Raw genomic sequence first — 20,258 nt, 5'->3', positions numbered from 1 at the left:
CAATGTAAAAGTTTAGAGCCTGCAAGTGCACTCAGTCCTACTTCTTGTTCAACCAATCGCTAAGACAAACAAGTTTGTTTACATTTGTGGAAGATAATGCTGCCCACTTCTTGTTTACAATGTCACCTGAAAGTGAGAACAGGTGTTCTCATGGCACTGTTGTAGTCGGTGTCGCAAGATATTTACGTTCCGGATGCACTAAAGATTCATATGTCTCTTCATGCTTCAACCACCATTCCAGGGGAGGTGTCCATGCTGATGACGGGTTCTGCTCGATAATAATCCAAAGCAGTGCGGACTGACGCACGTTCATTTTCATTATCTGAGTCAGATGCCACCAGCAGAAGGTTGATTTTCTTTTTCGGTTGTTCGAATTCTGTAGTTTCCGCATCGGAGTGTTAAGACTTCTGAAAGTATGCTCCACACCTTGTCCCTCTCAGATTTTGGAAAGTACTTCAGATTCTTAAACCTTGGGTTGAGTGCTGTAGCTATCTTTAGAAATCTCACATTGGTACCTTCTTTGTATTTTGACAAATCTGCAGTGAAAGTGTTCTTAAAATGAACAACAACATGTGCTGGGTCATCATCCAAGACTGCTATAACATGAAATATATGGCAGAATGTGGGAAAAACAGGGGGAGAATTGTATGCCCCCTGCTCTAAGTAGTTCAGTCACAAATTTAATTAATGCATTATTTTTTTAATGAGCGTCATCAGCATGGAAGCACGCCCCCTGGAATGGTGGCCGAAGTGTGAAGGGGAATATGAATGTTTAGCATATCTGGCACGTAAATACCTTGCAATGCCGGCTACAAAAGTGCCATGCAAATACCTGTTCTCACTTTCAGTTGACACTGTAAATAAGAGGGCAGCATTATCTCCTGTAAATGTAAACAACCTTGTTTGTCTTAGCGATTGGCTGAACAAGGAGTAGGACTGAGTGGACTTGTAGACTCTGAAGTTTTACATTGTTTTGTTTTTGAATGCAGTTATGTAACAAAAAAATGCAATGTTTCTAAGTTGCATTTACACGATAAAGAGATTGCACTACAGTACTTGTGTGTGGTGAATGAAAAATACTATTTCTTTTATCACTTTTACAGTGCAAATATTTATAATAGAAATAATATACACTTTGATTTCAATTACAACACAGAATACAATGTATATGAAAATGCAGAAAAACATCCAAAATATTTAATAAATTTCAATTGGTATTCTATTGTTTAACAGTGCAATTAAAACTGTGATTTATTTTTATTATTTGTTTTAATTAACCACGTGAGTTAACTGCGATTAATTGACAGCCCTACTCACAATCACACCTTTTGCTGCAGAGGAAGGCGCTCACTCCCCTTGGTATCTCTCCCAACTTCTAAATACCTGAAAATTGTTTTTAAAACCAGAATTTGCATTAGGATCACTGTTGAGCCCCACCTCTCTACTTCCACTATGGTATTAGCACTGCCTACTCTTTGCTTTTATAGTTTTTAGTATAAGGGTATGTCTACTCTGCAGCTGGGAGCTTGCTTCCCCGTGCAAATAGACAGCCATGTCAGCTCTGCTTGAGCTAGCATGTTAAAAATAACAAAGGTAGATTGAGGTAGAGCCAGTCGTTCACACTAGCCACCCGAGTGCGTACCCAGAGGACCTGGATAGGTTTGTATCAGCTCTCAGCTGCAGAGTAAATGTACACATAGAATGCAATTAGTACACTGGTCTTTGTATCGTGTTTTTAGAATATATTTAGCATGCATCCCAGCAACCTATTGTAATTCAAGAAAGTCCTCAAAGATCATATTAATATTGAAGGGTCTGTGAAGTGATATTTCTATCTGTGTTAGGGTTTTCTATTGAGATCACCACTGTGGTATCTGAGCACTTCTGATGTACTTTTTTGCACTTACTAATGTATAACACGGTCGCTTTGAGTCATCTGTTTTAGTCTCTTCCTTGCTATAAGAAGCTCAGCTTGATATATCTTTTATTTATTCATTCATATTCTTCTCTCTCAGCTCCTCCTTTCCCCATCACTTTGGTTATGGTGGGAAAGCTTTTTCAAGGAGCTATTTCCTTTATACATTTTCAAATAATGAATTTTGCATAACTTGAACTCTTCTCAATGTAAAAATTCTATTCCTCTCCAGTGCACAGTGGTACTGTACATAAATGTGAGTGTAGCGAGGTGGTCACCTGCTCTTGCCCTGAGGGGTTTAAAGACAGCCCTGGGAGAGGGCTATTGCAGGGGAAAGCAGCTACGAGGCTGTTTGGGGAAGCAGCCACAGCTGGACCACGCTCCAATCAGGCCTCAGCTGGCCCTAAGTAAGAGGCTGGGAGCTAGGAGCTCAGCAGACTCCCTCTAGCTTCTGAGAGGGAGGGACCTAAGCAGAGTACCTGAGTGGAGCAGGGCTTGGGAAAGGCAGAGGACCTGGGGAGCTCCAGTCTGGAAAGCCCCAGGCTGCAGCCTAGCAGAAGGCCAATGGGTACTGGGGGTTGCAGAAGGCAGCCCGGGGTAGGCAAAGGCAGCAGGTCCAAACCCAACCTTGCCGGTGATGAGTAGGCTGACACTACAGTCTGCCCCAGGGTGTGGGGGCGAGTTGGTGACTGGCAGTAGCCTACGACTGAGGCAAGGTGGAAATAGGGGGTGGGGGTTTCCCAGGGAGGGGAGACCCTGAGACTGAGGGGTGTACTGCCAGGGGGCAGCACCCCAGATAAAGGGGCACCCGAGTCCAGGGAGGGACACGGGGGCCAAGCGGCAGTGGGATACTGGCCTGCAGAGGGTGCTCCAAGGTTGGCAGAGCTAATTCCCAGAAGAGACCAGCAGGAGGTGCCGCAAGGGTGAGTCCCACATTGCTTACAGTGAGAGATGTAGCAATGTGGCTTCACATTTATGCCATGCTATTAAGAGTACAACCTAAAACAATATTGTTTTAATCCCTGCAGGAATACACTACTTCATGTAGAACTACCATACGGATTGATGTTTATTTTATACCATAATTAACTATTATTTCATATATGGGACATGACAGTTATGTTTCTGTGATTTACAAATTCCGTTTTATATGAAACAAGACAGCTATATTTTTTCCAAGTTGTATTCTCTTTCAATGTTAGTGCTATTTTCTGTGCGCTGTACCTTGGTTTTCTTGCACTCACGAGAAGGCTAGACATCAGCACATTCTGTTTGGCATCCATTAATCAGTTTACACCTTTTCCTGGGAAATCCGCTTCAATTTATAATGTTAAATTAGTGTGCAACTCACCACATATCAGCTGGTTTTCCTTCAGGTTATGAAATGCTAGTCCTCGTAAAGTACTGGGATAAGCACAAACTGTTTCTTCTGCTATTCGAACTGAAGCATTTCTAGCCCACTGCAAAACCCATTTTAGATTACAGTCACAGATGAGCGAATCAGTGTTGAAATGTCTATGAAAACAAAAATAACACTGAAGAAACAAAATGCACTTTTGCAAAATAAATTAATATATGCAGCACAAAATTAGACTGATGCATCTAAACATAAAGACAGGCATCACATGACAAATAATATACATCCTCCTCACTCATATGGATTCCAAGATACTATGCCCAATTCTACTCTTAGGTATAATGCAACACCCTTTGACGTCAATAAGAATCGGGCCCACCATAACCCATATGCATATGTAATTACAGTGATACTATTTGGCCACTAGACTCATTAATTTTGCATCAGTGTTTGCACTGAAGGTTAAAACCTGTATAAGCATACTGAACAAAATGATCCTAAGCTATTACTTTGTATATTAAAAATTCCTCTTAGGCTATGTCTACATTGCAATGAAAGACCCACAGTATGGCTAAGTTATGGCTAGCCTGGGGCAACTGATTCAGGCTCACTGGACTGGGGCTGCAAGGCTAAACATTTCAGTGTAGATGTTTGGACTCAGACTGGAGCCTGGGCTCTGAAGCCTTGCCAGGGAAAATGGGGGTGGGTCTCAGAGCCCAGGCTCCAGCCCGAGCCGGAATGTGTACACTTCGATGTTTAACCCCGCAGCCCAAGCCCGTGCTGTGGGTTTGTTACTGCAATGTAGATATACCCTGTCTCTAACACCATGCAAATAATATTCACCCATTTAAAAACCTTCTAATATGTGTATTTAATACATTCAATAATGAATTATTGGAAATTTTCAAATGAAAATTATTTAGTATTAGTTTATTTTTCCTCTTTTTTTCCCTGTTACCATAAAAAAGAAAGGAAAATTATTGCAAAAGGCAGTACATTTTAAGTAATTAGAAACTGACAAAAGCAAGCCCATTCAAATTAATACCGCAGTTCTGACACGCTAGTTCTGAGGAGTTCTCAAATTAGGGTAAAGGGGGGGGAAGTAACATTATATAGTCTACGGTATCAACAGAAGGAGTTAATATGAAGTTTCAGCCTTGATTATTAAACCTCTACGCTTTTGACACGTAAAAACTAGATAACGCCAAGATATCCTAGCTACAATATTGTACACATATATGGCAACAAAAGATTTGTATGATATCCAAATTGAATTTTACATATTGAAGCCATACTTACAAGGCTTTCAGAGCTAATAGCTCAGAAAAAAGTCCATTCATGAGACTTGAAAAAATATTCCCTGATAAATTCCTAGAAAAGAAGCAATATACAGTTACTATAACAAATAAAAGATGCAAACCAGTTATGTTATATGGCAGAATTTTGCTGCTGTTAATTAAAAAAAAAAAAAGTTAGAACTTTGCTGCTTTCTTCCATGGGAAGAATAAATAAGATATACTTTCTTAAGGTTACATATTACTTTTTTGATGAAAGATAATATAAAAACATGTATAAAGCAAATCACACACCGATTTTCAACTTTCTTTCACAGCAGACACATTTCTACGATGCAGTATTGTTGCAGTGACCAGGCAAGGTACTAACAAACTTCAACAGGACTTTATTTTTAAAGTGGAAACCTCTTTACTAAGCTGCTGTTGCACCCTCGGTAGCTCTCACTTTGCCTCCTCAACTCCTCCCCCCTCCTTCCTGTTTCCTGTCCTTTCAGATTCCCAACAGCCAGCGCTCCCAGTTCTAATAATTACAAGTAATATCTAACCACCACAAGTATCTTCTAATAAACAGATATTCATAGCTGTTATAGATCCAGTAATATTTTAAGTGCTTAAATTTGAAGTTATGGTATAGTGATATAAACAGTTAGACCTATGTTTGAGCTATGCTGTGCTCTTTTAAATCTATGTAACATGCAGGGCCGACTCTACCATTTTCGCCACCCCAAGCAATAACAACAAAAAAGCCGCTCGGAATGCCGAAGCAAAAAAAAAAAAAAAAAGCCACCCAGACTGTGCCGCCCCAAGAATGGACGGAATGCCACCCCTTAGCATGTGCTACCCCAGGCACGTGCTTCCTCTGCTGGTGCCTGGAGCCGGCCCTGGTAACATGATACTTCAAAGTAGGGTGATCAGATGTCCCAATTTTATAGGGACAGTCCCGATATTTGGAGCTTTTTCTTATATAGGCATCTATTACCCCCCACACACACCCTCTGTCCCAATTTTGGTCTTGCTATTTGGTCACCCTACTTCAAGGTAATCCAGACTAAATAAATTGATTAATTTAATATTGAGAAGAGTTTAGAGAACATACTGAATATGTTTTATGTGTAAAATGAGACTAACTATAAGGCAAGTTAGTTTCATATTCTAAGGTTGCATTACATTATACCTTCATGAAAATAATATTTTCATATTTTTAAACTTCTAGGAAATGTAAACTTTCTCTATAATCTACAAAAAGATCCAGCGTCATGGGATCAGTCAAGAAAACAGCTTATTTTAATGTCTGTTGTAAGAGGATTTGTCCATGTATTTGCTTTGAAAATTTACTACTGTCTTTAAGGAACTAGTCTGAATATCTCAGTTCTAAATAGCTCTAATTGTCTCTGGTAATTGATTACAGAATGGTTTTTAACTCCATGACTACAAATATATGAATGTCCTTTTGCATAGTCTAACAGTATTGTTGCTCTCTATTCATGTTAACATTAATGGCAAATGCCTAAATGTCAAGTCATATTCTCCACTGCTATACCAGTTAAATAAAAATTGGTGTCGCATCTACGATTAAGGTTTCCTTTCAGATAAAGCACATTTCTGGATTGCTGACAAATGTTCATAGATTCATAGATTCATAGATTCTAGGACTGGAAGGGACCTCGAGAGGTCATCGAGTCCAGTCCCCTGCCCGCATGGCAGGACCAAATACTGTCTAGGCCATCCCTGATAGACATTTATCTAACCTACTCTTAAATATCTCCAGAGATGGAGATTCCACAACCTCCCTAGGCAATTTATTCCAGTGTTTAACCACCCTGACAGTTAGGAACTTTTTCCTAATGTCCAACCTAGACCTCCCTTGCTGCAGTTTAAGCCCATTGCTTCTTGTTCTATCCTCAGAGGCTAAGGTGAACAAGTTTTCTCCCTCCTCCTTATGACACCCTTTTAGATACCTGAAAACTGCTATCATGTCCCCTCTCAGTCTTCTCTTTTCCAAACTAAACAAACCCAATTCTTTCAGCCTTGCTTCATAGGTCATGTTCTCAAGACCTTTAATCATTCTTGTTGCTCTTCTCTGGACCCTTTCCAATTTCTCCACATCTTTCTTGAAATGCGGTGCCCAGAACTGGACACAATACTCCAGCTGAGGCCTAACCAGAGCAGAGTAGAGCGGAAGAATGACTTCTCGTGTCTTGCTCACAACACACCTGTTAATACATCCCAGAATCACGTTTGCTTTTTTTGCAACAGCATCACACTGTTGACTCATATTTAGCTTGTGGTCCACTATAACCCCTAGATCCCTTTCTGCCGTACTCCTTCCTAGACAGTCTCTTCCCATTCTGTATGTGTGAAACTGATTTTTTCTTCCTAAGTGGAGCACTTTGCATTTGTCTTTGTTAAACTTCATCCTGTTTACCTCAGACCATTTCTCCAATTTGTCCAGATCATTTTGAATTATGACCCTGTCCTCCAAAGCAGTTGCAATCCCTCCCAGTTTGGTATCATCCGCAAACTTAATAATCGTACTTTCTATACCAATATCTAAGTCGTTAATGAAGATATTGAACAGAGCCGGTCCCAAAACAGACCCCTGCGGAACCCCACTCGTTATGCCTTTCCAGCAGGATTGGGAACCATTAATAACAACTCTCTGAGTACGGTTATGTTCTTTTCTATCTATGCAAATAAGTAAATGCCTGAAGCCTTCTGAATTTACATGACTGAATTTAAGATGGCTGCAAAATTTCATGTCTTAGAGGATTGTTCAGCAGAAAATGTGTTGTCATCAAGAAGAAAATAAGTTGTATCGAAAAATAAAGATTCAAGCCTTTTTGACAAAAAAATTGATTTTTTTACAGATTTATATTTCTGTTCTGTCTACAAAGTAAAGAACTCAAACTATACTGAAGGTAAGAATTAAGTTTAAAAGTACTGTTTAACGAATGAAGCCTTTGGCAAGCGGTAAATACTGTAATCTGATAAAAAAAAAAATCTTTGCAGGGACTGCATTATATACAGGGACATGTGCCCTGATGAGCTCCTGCCAGAAAGATGAGGAAGTATCACAGGTCAAAAAAGTGTATGGAGTTCTTTTAAGAAAATAATTTATTCTTGAAAGATAATATTACTTCTAGGGCGTTTATTCAAGAAAACTGTACTGTGCATGGAGCCCAATGACAAATATGCAGCTTGGATGATAACGTATGAAGCCATGAAGATAGATGAGTAAATGTTGTAAAGATATGAGATGCTAAAACCCATTTCCATCCTATTAGAAATTTTGGTCCTATTTTGTGAAGTACTTAGTACCTTGCATACACATCTATCATAGCGTAGCAGGAACTGCACCCTATTTAAGGCTCCATTACAGAGCTCAGATTAAACAAGAACTTTACATCTTTATTTAGTAATAATCTCATCGAAATGGCAAAAACCAAAACACAGAATATAAACGGAGTACAGTACTATATGCATTTTATCATGCTTTGATGAAAAATGAATTTATACAGAAAAAATAAATTGATATTTTATTTGCACTCAAAAGCAAACCCTTAACAGTGACCTCAGCAATGTTAAGGCAAAAGAACTTCCCAAGTGCATGGAACATGTGAGTTAGATGTGCTGATCTTTTGATACACTTGATATGAAAGCAGATGAGGTCACGGATAAGGTTTTGTGTCACCCTCCAAGTCTGATGAAGCTGCAGTATGTATTGCTTTTAGGGATCTGCTAGAGATGGAAGTAAAAACCTGATGGGTGTTGCAGTGCATTACTGACTGTAGGAAATATGGAGATGTAAAGGAATGCATTAGACTTTCCCCATAAATTCTTATGTCTATGCTTTTAGCATAACATAGCGTGGATGGAGCATGCTCTATGCAATTTTAACTCTAATTAAATATAGTTTTTGTTTGCTGATATCAATGGGAGTTGAGAGCACTCAGCATCATAGAGACCTCAATTATGCAGATGCCGAACTCTAAAGTCAGTGAGACCAGTTCTTACTTTTAGGCATATGCTTAAACACCTTGCTGAGGTCCTGAGGGTTTCTCAGGGTGAACTGGACTGATCAGGATTTGGCCTACACTATGGTAACCTAAATATTTCTGAATTATCTGCCATCAAGAGTTTTCTGTTTTTCTTATTTGCTGTAACAATGAAGGATGAGAATATTTTCTTCAGAGTTTTAATCAGTGTTAAAGCTGCACAACTCAACATTTCGAAAGATGTAAAACACACACATACACACACAGAATAATGCTAATTTATAATCTTTTCCCTTCCCTTTTCTAGTTTTTTTCCCCTCTTTCAAATGAGCATTTGACTGATGGGATGATTGTTTGTGGGTATCACAGAAGTGAAGTTTGAGGAGGGATTTAAGTGAAAATAGGGAGGACACAAGGGGCATTTGAATAGGGAGTGTGTTCCAGGCATAAGAACAGCACTGAAGAAAGTATAAAGATGAAAACAATGAGTAGATAAAGGGAGAGGCAAGGAGAGATTAATTAAATGTGGGAAGAGGTTGAGAGGGTGGGGGGATAAAAATGAGAGAAGAGGTGTAGGCTGGGGCAGGTTCCAGTGGATAGTTTCTTGATACCCCTGCAGTAGTGTCAATTAGATTCCTTACATGTTACTTGTTTTGTACTTTATCTCTACAGTGTACAAAGTGATTAGCTGCTTCAATGACATTAACAAAGTCACAAGAGAATTTATTATATGATATTATCATAAAGATAACTACTGATGATGATTCAGAGTCAGGATGAAATATAAATCAGATGTACTTTAATCAAATAATTGCAAGTAAGCAGCAAGGTGCGTTTCATATTTTTAAAAGGAAGATTCAGGAGTAACTGTTTGTCAAAGCATGTTTCAGGCTGGAACATTTTATAGTCTGAGGTGTTAATTTATCCAGGCTCATCAAAATAGACTCCGATATATCATTAAAAGAAACCCATAATCTTCTGCTGCTCCTGATACTTAGTTCCGAGTAGAACAGGTGTTTAAATTATTAAGAGCCTCATTCAACACCAGAAATCCATTTGCATACCTGGTTCCTGGAACATAGCATTGAAACATGACCCTTGAGAAGGCCAAAAGGAGATATGAAAGACTTGTTACATTCAATTATGTCACTTACAATCATGTTTAGAATATAAAAAGCTCACTAAATATAAGCATGGCCAAAGGATAATATATAAGCCAGGAAAGCCAAGCCAATAGATTAGCGAGTCAAAACAAAGCATCTTTTGAACTACCTGGATTGCAGTCAGCTATACCTGTCATATAACATGTATATGTGCTCTAGGATCATTTTGGTACTATTCCATTTTGGCAAATTCATCAGTTCCAAGTAAGTGTAAAACCTGGATCAATCTCAAGGAAAATAATCACAAATCATTGACAGGCAGTGATAAATTCCTGGAACAGCGTGAAAACTTTGGATTTCAATACTAACCAAAAGTTCAACTCCTATTTATTGCAAGGTATGAGACTTTTTTTGGCACAAGCTTTGGGCAAAATCTTCCCTCTCTATGGGTGCCATCAAGGGGTTTATGTTTTTATGTGGATTCAGTGGTTCTACTTGAAACCCAAAGGAGCTTAAACATGTCAGTTATCGATGAATTTATTTGGCCAGGTGGTTTGGCCAGGTCTAAAATAATTGTCTACCCTTTTGGTAGTGATGAGACTATACTATACCATGGTCCTTGGCTTTCAGAGCCAGCAGACAAAATCCTGCTCAGGTCAATGAACATAAATATTCTTCTCACTCCTGTTTTGAAGACAATCTGCTCCAAACTGACCTCTATCAGTCCTTTAATTAAACTAGTTAAAGACCTTTGCATTACCATTGGCACCTGTGACAGTTTTTTCAGAGCAGATCAAGTTGTCCTCTCTAATTCAAGTGAAGGATTTAAATCCTTCCTCATGTTGCTGGGTATGGGTATATACCTTACATGACATGATGAAAAACCAACATGAAATGAAACCTAAAGCCAGTGGTGTCCCAAACTTCCTGCAAATTAAATCAAAGAGCAACAACTCTAAAAGACCTTGAATTATGTTAATCTAAATGAAATATATTCCAATTTCCTTTGTTTCACCTGATATTTATGCTTTTAAACATTGTAAGAAACCTAGTCTCTGTAGTTAGCAGATGACTAGAGATTTCTCTCTCTTGCTCTTTCCAATAGACTTATGGCTCTCTCTACTGGTTCTAATAATGGCCTACAAATGATTCCTTGTACTTTGTCATGCTAAGGTAGCAAGAGAGCTTAGAAGAGTTTCTATAATAAGTAGTTGCAGCATTCAAAGAGTATGTATGTGATTTCCACTTTGCTGCTTCAGTTACCTGGACCACGCTTGATTGCTTTATCAGTGCCAGTTACTAGTTTAAGAACTTGTCACCTTCGCATCACTTGCTCATTTTTACTGCTTCAGTGCTTTCAAAAATGTGTATATCAGCACTACAGTTATGCTAAATAAATGTTTCTACACCACTCTTCTACAATTTAGCTGTCTCAGGCTCCTCAGTTGACTAGTAAACATGTTTCCAATTATATCAGTGGCAAATGCATTACTACCAGACAATTTTCTGTATTTCAAACAGGTGCTAAACAAGTGAGAGTCTGGGAAGTATTTGTTCATGAACCACCAAGAAAACCCCAGGGTGCTGCTTTCCAGATTCAAAAGATGGCACTGGCATGAAATTAGGAGGCAGTTCATTGTTACCATCTTTTTGGACAAGAGATAAAACGGAGGTCCTGACCATTTGTGATAATTAAAAAATACTCTGACACTTTTCACAAGAGCAGGGTATTAACCCCAGTGTTCCTGGCTAAATTCCAACTTCATTCTACTTATGTAAATAGCCTTGGCAGTTTCAAATAGATCCGACATTCCTCACTTATACAATATTGCTGTATATTGCTAGAAACTGCCACACGCTACCTCAATGGGTGGCTTCCTTTTCTTGGTGAGTGAGGAGAACTCTATATATATCCTATAAACATGTGTTTACTCGAATCAGGCCCAAGGATCATATTCTCAAGCCCACTGAAATCAGAGTGCTAACTGGTGGGTCCATTTGTAGAATTTAAGAACTTTGGTTCTGTTTGTTTGACAGGTACTATATAAGTGTAATATATAGTTTTATGTTCAGAATATACTACATATTCTCACATAAGCACTAAGATTTGAGAATAAACTACTTATTTCCTATTGGCTGATCCAGACAGCAAACTTCCAAAGGTTCCTTCTGCACATGGATAAACTTTTATCATCTGTTAGATGCAATGACACACTCCCTTCAACTTCAGAATGCTTCAGTTCTACTACTAAACCAATAGCTTTTACAAGAAGTGATTCTTTATTAAATGCACTACTTGTTCTGAGTTTCAACATCCTTGTTGCACTAACATATCATTACATACAAATGCCAAGAAATTCAGGACTGAATGATCCACATGTACAATGAAGCAATTATGTAAGTTAAATTAATGGCAAATAGGATGCTGACTGCTTCCTTAAAATTGAGCTGCCTAAGTTAATATTTCCAGAAGCAACCCAATTCGAAGTACCTTGGCTTTCTAAATCTTCCCTAATTTGATAGTCTATGGACTACTTTTTCTCAACTACCATTTTGAGTCTTCACTGTAATATGTTTTATAGCACATTTAAGAATATAAAATATTATGCAATCTGTACCGAATATAAACAGGTGATTTTTTTTACCATTATCAATATCAACATTTTGGATTATCATTAGCATGTTTGATCTGAGCTGAGTTTTCAAGCTATGCAAAATGAAAGACATCGTATTTTATCTTCTGCCTCTTCTTGGTATGAAAATTAAACTTTCATCTGCATTCTTTGTAGAGTATAGTCTTGATAAGTAACTTGGCTTATACCATAATTACATACAGAAACTATGTTAGAAGAATGGTAAGGCTGCAAAGTCAAGCCCTCAAAAGCAGAATAGGGCTTGAATGGGGGGAAAAGTGGGGAGAAAGGAAAGAAAGGAGGGAAAAAAATAGATCTACTCCCATTTTTCAATACCAAATTTTCAGCAAAAAAGGGGATCCTTTTGAAAATGATTTTGAATTGTTTTGAAATTTTTAATGAAAAAAAGTTAATTTTTTGATCAGCTCTATTCAGATGTAGGAAGTGCCAAAATTAAAGTTGTCCACGTAAACCTTAGTCTTGCCCCAAATCCGTGACAGAACCAAGAAAAAATCCATTTATTCCACATCCCAATCCAGTGTTGTGGGATTTAAACATAGAGAATGCCCTTTTGCTTTTAGTATTGAATGGAGGCAGGGGTCTTGTAGTACAAATTATATAATCGTGTAATTGAAGACTATACCATAATGCATAAGGAGAAAGAGTAAAGGTTTATTTTTCCATTTAAAATTAGTTTAGATGCTTTAAAAAATAAATTTGCAGTCTTTTCCTCACTCTGCATGCCCCAATGTCTTGCTTACATAACATACCAAACAAATCGGATAATGGCTGGTTTACTTTTATGTTCTTCTGCTTCACTCTTGTCCTAGCAGGCTTGAGTGATAGGATCCCATTCTCTGTTTGTCATTAAGTGTCCAGGGGAAATCCACTGAAAAAGTTTGGATTTCTCTAGTTTAAAATGTACAGACATGCCTTATTTTAAAATCCTCTGCAGAAAGTTCAGTCAACACGAGTGACATACAATTTCTTGTTCTCCTAGTTGTAATGTGTTAAAGGCTTTTTAAAAATGATTATTACAAAATGGTATTATACTCACAATTTGTGAAGATTGTTAAGGCCTACAAATATTTCTGGGGTCAGACATCCAATTCTATTATTGGAAAGATCCCTGAAACAAACAAAAAATCAAAAACATTAGTTGTGTACTACTGGTGTATACACCTACATAGCCACAAACAGCCTTGTTAGTTTTGACCTTAAGGAATTAGAAATGCTACAAATGAAAGAATACATATAATTTTTTTTGGAATGTAACATATTTGAATTTAACTGATTTTATAGCTTTTTTTTTTATTTTGATTACATTAACATAGTTACGAATCCCTCTTAACAGTTAAACTTTCCTGTAACATATTGGATTGAATTTTACATTAATTGCTTTGTAAATGAGTGTCATGTCTCTAGAGACCTCAAACAAAGTAAAATCAGTCTTCATCTCATAGCAATAATTTTTAGCAACATTTATTTAATAATGAGAAAATAGCACGTATTTTATGCTTTTGCTGCGTACAATAGTTTCTGCAGCCTGGACTGAATCCTAAGTATCATCTATTTTTCCCCTTATTAAGTTGCGCCACGCTCAAGGCCTTCTACCATTGCCAACCAGGATGGATTTGATTTAAATCATGATTTAAATCACTAGACAGGAAGACTTGATTTAATCATGGATTTCTACATAAAAGTGCATTCTTGTTGGTTGTTATAACCTTAATACATATTCTTCATAACTCAGAGATAGATGTAGGTTTCATTTTTAGAATGTACACACTATACATTTTTATTTTGAAAACTTTTCAGATTAGTTTTACAGCTATATCAGAAAATGAATGATTGTTTGGTTATTTCATTTACCAAAGGTAATTGAAGCAGGTATTTATGAAGTCATTGGGAGGTGAACTATCTCCAATTCAACAGGTTAATCATTAATATTTGGAGGATTTTCTTGCCATGCTGTATTAGGAAGAGAACATCACCAGACAGACATTTAAATTGTTTTATTTAACTAAAACAACAATGTTATGTATTCTGGATTTTTTTCTTCAACAGCAAACATATAATATTTTAACAAAACAAGAATATGAATTTTTGAATTTAGTTAAACATTCAAGTTTTTTAAAATCAGGTTTGTTTTTGTTAAATTTGTTTTTAACTAAAATAATTAAATGAAATATTAAAAAAAAATTAAATCAACTATGTCAGCCAGGTCAACATGAGAAACTTAAAATATTAGCTTCTGCAGCTAACTCAGTCTTCTTCACCTTCATTTTCCTGTTTGTTCATAATCTGGAAAAGAAAAACAAGCTATCCTGCTTTTTCAGGTCCCAAACGATTTCTCAATTTGGAATGAATTAGTCCAAAGGAAGAAAACATTCTTTCTACAGCAGCAGCAGAAGCTACTGCTGTTCAAAGTGAGATAAGCATTTGGATTCAGAGACTGTTGAAGTGATAAAGTGACTTCCACCAGTTCACTAGTGTAACTTTCTTTAAAACATCAGCAAGCATATATTTCTTGAATGGTTCACCCTTAGCTCTGAAGTTTATTATAGTTGGCATTATGCAGGGATGATTGCTGGATGTCCATGTCATAGCCAACTCCTCTTCTTCAGCAGTTAAGGTTTGACCCTGGTACCGAGTATTGAGAATATTTGCAAGAAAATGAGCTGGAGATCATGCTTGTCCCATTCATTTTTTTAATGCTTGTAATTTAACTCTGTCATTGCATATTTCTCTTTTTAAAATCTCACTCAGTTCCTTCCACATTTCAACAGCGTCAGCAATAAAACAGCTATTTCCCTGCATTTTGTTCAAGGCTACAGAAATAGGCTTCAGGGTACTCAGCATGTGTTCAACATTTCTCTTAGCCCAATGTTGAGAACTTTGGCTGTGACGGTGCCATCTATTTTTTCACGATTTTGTTCACAAACTGTCATCAAATTAGGTGAGTTCTTGATATAGTGCTCAAAACAGTCCAGTACTGAGTTCCATTGCATGTCTTGTGGGAGAGTGAGCTTGGTTCCTCCCCCTTTTTTCAGAGAAGCTGCTGCAAAGTGGTTGTTACGGAAGTATTTTGCAATTTCAACAACATTAGCCTTTATTTCTGAAACACTGAAGTCTTTGGCTAGGAGGTACATCAAATGAGCACTGCAACCATATGTTGGGACTCTCTTCACTCTCTTCTAAATAATTTCTTTTAATCTTGGATACATTTGCAGCATTGTCTGTGATCAAGCTGCGTACTAGACATTTGAATTTTTGTTCAGTTTGTTATAGCTTTTACTGCTACTTCTTGTAAATATTCTGCTGTGTGTGTGCGCATTTCCTGATGTATCAATTGTTTCTGTAAGGAAGACATTCCCATCTTCTATTGTCACACAAGCACATACAACAGGATCATTGTGGACATTACTCCATCCATCAAGACTCAGGTTAACAATTTTACCCTGTAGACCTTTTGCACACTGCTCAGTTTCTCTTTCTTACACTTTATCCAGCAATTTCCCTGTGACATCTGCTCTGTTGTGTGGACTGTATCCTGGTCATAATGACTGAACCATTTTAATGAAGTGTGGGTTCTCAATCATATGGAAAGGAGAGCTTGTTGCATAAACAAACTGGCCAATTTTTTCATCTATTACCTCTTTTTGTAATCTGCCGGTTCCTATCACAAACTTATCTATGGTTGTTTCTGGATAATGGAGATTTTTTTTCTTTTTGCTACAGGTCATATACTGTGGCTATATGACATACATGATGTGCCTGAAACACTATCATTGGTAGATAACTCTGAAACTATAGAAAATGATGATGATTTTGAAGGTGGATAGTCTTCAGAATCCTGTATGTTGAGGATGGATTCTCCTAAACAAAATAAGTCAATGCAGTTATTTAATTATTATTATTACCGTACTGCTCATTTAGTATTACTCATTGCATTCACTGACACTCAGTACTACTTTTAAAGGTGAAATTGTAAAAGGAAGATCTGCTTATTTCAGCTGTTTATTTTTTATCACAACTGCATCTAAAATGATAGGTTTCAGAGTAGCAGCCGTGTTAGTCTGTATCCGCAAAAAGAACAGGAGTACTTGTGGCACCTTAGAGACTAACAAATTTATTTCTAAGGTGCCACAAGTACTCCTGTTCTTTTTTCTAAAATGATAGTACCATAGAGTAACAACTATATTTTTTGTTCAATCATGAGAATTCAAGAATAGTCCAGAAGGAAGACAGGCAGTCCTTAAGAAAGAAGTATGAAATGAAAAGGTTTACCAACCTGAAGATTCTGCATGTTCAGACACGTTCCTTTCCTCATCTTCAACGCAGTTTCCTCAGAAGGAACGCTTCTCATGAAGTTGTTTTATTATGGCAACCAGGGCTTGTATTTCTTTGTTGCACTGTTTGCATTTTGCACACATGCCTGTCTTACCCACAGATAGAGGAACTACATTAAAATATTCCCAAACTGTGTCTCTTTTACAGCCTGCTGCCATTATAGGTTTTCCCTTCTAGTGAGAGAATGGTATGGTAGATCTCAAATCAATGAAGGCTACACTCAAAGACCTCAAGACTTCTGGAATATGCTGCTCAAACAGTTTCGCTTTGTTTCTACTGTCTGTCCCTCCCTTCTCACATTTATCTCCAGACTTCTTCTCCTTGTCCAGAACTATTCCGCCTCCAACAACCTTCTATTCATTGAACTTTTTGAAACTTTGCATTTTTAGAGAGAGGTAAGGGATGGACTCTGTATGCACAAATTTGCAGAGGGACAATAGAGTTGAGGTCTGTTATCTCTCACTTCCATATATTATTGATTTAAAAACATTTTTGCTGTTAACAAGCATATTATCTCTGGAGACACAAATCCACAGTTTGAGAACTGCAAAACTAAGCATCTCTGATGGGATCTTCTAGACTGAGCACTGAGTCCCATTGCATAGATAGAAAGATTAACCTAAATAATCTATACAGAAGCCCCTGGAACCCCCAAAAATTGGGTCCCTAATCCATGAACTATTGGAACTCATTTACAAAACTTTTCTTAAACATGACTATATTGTCTCACACTATAGAATTAGAATTTATAAGCCCTATTCCATGATCAGATATCTTTGAGCTATAATGTATTTCAATTAAAACTACCTTTAGATAGGTTTTTTCCTCAAAAAGCCATTTTATCAATATACTCCCATTTAAATAAAAAAAAATCCAATTTTTTTTTAAATCATTGATTTTTATCCACCCTGTTGCCAACATTCTACCAACTGAGGAAGACTGGATGAGAGTTTTGAAGCCATCAATATCACTCTTTAACTAACCAGAAATGTAACTCTTGAGAAATGCAAACAGTGTACTGCTGCCTCTGCAGAATGCCTAGGGTCTGCAGACCAAAATTTAGGCTCAAACCATAAATTTTGGATCTAGATTGCGAACATCCCAAAAATTCAGAGATGTCTGTATCCAGGAGTTTGTCCTGAGAACTTGGGTCTCAAGGGGGAAAGAGATTAGGACTGCAAAACTGAGCATCCATCTCCCATGTGATATTAACACAAACCACAAATGTCTTATTGGAGGTCCGTATTAAAAGTTATAAAAAACAAAAAAACAAAATATTAGCCTTGGGTAAGCTTTCATTATTATGCCCATTTATACTCTAATTTCAAAGCTAACTTCTATATAGCTGACTGATAACCATAATAGAAAGCTTAAAGCACTAATTAATAGTTGTCATAAAACCAATTTGTATTGTAGCTTATAAAACCAGGGTTGGGGCTGTTAGGGAAGCAGAGTGAGTGGCACCAGTAGGGTATTTCTTCTGTGTTTTGTGTCACTGGTTTTCTTCATCTCCTTTTCCTTATATTCAAGTGTGCTCCTGACACAACGTACAAAACATTGATGCAATGGGGCAGGATATAAGCAGCTAGATCAGAAAATTCACAGAAGGCCCAGGTGAAGGAAAGGGGGTAAAATCAACTTCTCTTGTTCAAGCAAAAGAACATAATTCAGCAAAGTTTCTGGCTACATTTCTTGCAGTTTAACAGTATAAACTCTACAAATAATATTAATCTGACCAAAGTAACAAACAGGGCAGCTGTTATGTCTCTACCACGTAGGGGGTGTTTGGCCCTCCCACAAGAGTATACCAGCCACTTCATGAAACACTAATCCTCACTAGGTTTTCAACTTAACCTGAATGCCTCCCACTCAAGGAGACACTCGTAGCAAGGATTCCAAAAAAACCCATTAAGGTATAACCCCAACTCCCCCCCCCCAAAAGCCCCCCCCCCCCCCCCCAAACACACTGTCTGTCATAGCAGTGTCTGTTCCTAAAGGTACAGATGGGATGGGCTGTAGCAGGTCTGTGGGACCCTCTCAAGAGTACCAAAAGATTGGTACAACCCATCACACCAGAGTAATAACATGAGGCATAAAGTCACTATGATGTGACTATAGTCTCCAGAAGAGTGTATGCAAGATTACACTCTATGCAATTCATAACTGCGACAGTGTACACTTTCAAGAGGCAGCTACCAGGGCTCTCCCACCATTTACAAAATGACAGCTGCAAGTAAGGAAGCCTTTGCTGCATAATTCCAGATTTTCCCACCCTCTGTGTATTCTCAACTATAACCTAATTTCCTGACTTTCAAATGTTTGGTTTGTAATTTTAACTTAAATTTATTCAGCTATGTTTTTTGTGATAACTGCAATGATCTAATCATCTTTCAAATGAACAGATAACCTTTTAGAACATTAAATCTACTCTGTTTGGGAACCAGATTGCTATTGCTTCACATATTGTGCCACCTTTCTTTGCCACCCTATTTTCTCCTATTATCCTCTGCATGTGTCAACACACATGTCCAAAATAAGAAAGCAAAAGTAATAATTTGAGGAATGAAGTTGCCATCTTGTAACTAAATCCTCAGAATCTTGGAGAGCCACCCAAAAAAAAAAAAAAAAATTACGGAAGGAACAGGGCATCTTTTAAAACTCACTGTGTTTCATGTAATACTTAAAAATATGAAAGTTTTGAATAATCAAATATTACTGTCTTATTAGACATGAAAATATTCTTGTGCAGCTAAACATTTTGAAGTAATTTTTAAATATAGCATACATTTTTCTTATATATGTCTCAATTATATTAGCTGGACTAGTCCAGAAAAAGAGCAGTTTGTGTAGTATTAAAAATGTTAATTTATATTTTTTTCATACCAAAAGGATCATTACCCCATAATGAACACAAACATAAAACAGAAATACATCAGTACTTTTTCTAATATGTCAATGTCACTGGATTGTTCAGGAAGTCTGTAGTTTAATTAAAAAAAAAAAAAAAAAGGAAGGAAAATATAACAGCCAAATCCTAAAATTGTTACTTGGCAAAACTGTATCTGAAATCAATAGGAATTTTGCCTAGCAAAGACTGAGCAGGGATTTCAGAATATGGATCACAGTATGTGGCAAAACTGTGTAACAAAAGTAGATTTCAGCCAAAAGAAAAAAAAACCCACAAAACTAAAAACAATCTTGCCATCCTATTCATGTAGTTCTCAAGAAGAGACATGCAGTAACAGGCTATTTCTAACAAAACTACAGCACATGTATCCTCTTCTCAGCCTCTAAAATAACAAATGCTATTTTCACAATATGTTGCATAAGCTGGCAGTAACTGAAATCTGTTCATTGTAAACCATTTTTCCTAATGAAACATTAGCAAAGAGAAATGACAGCTCGCACCAGCTTGCTGCACATACCTCCCAACTGATCCTTATTATTTTAGGCCCAATTTGCTGCATGTTACAAAAATCTGGTGTTCATTTTTAGTTGTAAAATATTTACATCAGAAATGTTGACTCATGAAATTGATCTCACAGAAAACAAATATTCCTCTGTTAAAGAAATTAGTCCCACATTTTTGTGCTTCCCAAAATTTTAT

The 20,258-nt window shown here is 37.2% G+C and overlaps 1 protein-coding gene across 2 annotated transcripts in view; it reads right to left on the bottom strand.

The window, feature by feature from the left end:
• The window catches only part of ADGRA1 (adhesion G protein-coupled receptor A1), a 466,576-nt gene that overhangs the window by 263,640 nt on the left and 182,678 nt on the right, over positions 1-20,258 (bottom strand). For both annotated transcript variants that reach the window (XM_026651172.2, XM_026651174.2), the window contains exons 4-6: positions 13,356-13,427; positions 4,572-4,643; positions 3,267-3,430 (exon numbers count right to left, since the gene is read on the bottom strand). In XM_026651172.2, coding sequence (XP_026506957.1) covers positions 3,267-3,430; positions 4,572-4,643; positions 13,356-13,427 — 308 coding nt within the window. The remainder of the gene's footprint in view (positions 1-3,266; positions 3,431-4,571; positions 4,644-13,355; positions 13,428-20,258) is intronic.

This window comes from Terrapene carolina, unplaced genomic scaffold (genome assembly GCF_002925995.2).
Source record: "Terrapene carolina triunguis isolate 2854851 unplaced genomic scaffold, T_m_triunguis-2.0 Scaffold95, whole genome shotgun sequence".
Classification (NCBI taxonomy): Eukaryota; Metazoa; Chordata; order Testudines; family Emydidae; genus Terrapene; species Terrapene triunguis.
The sequence above is the reverse complement of the archived record's forward strand: the minus strand, read 5'-3'. Positions and strand labels throughout refer to the sequence as shown.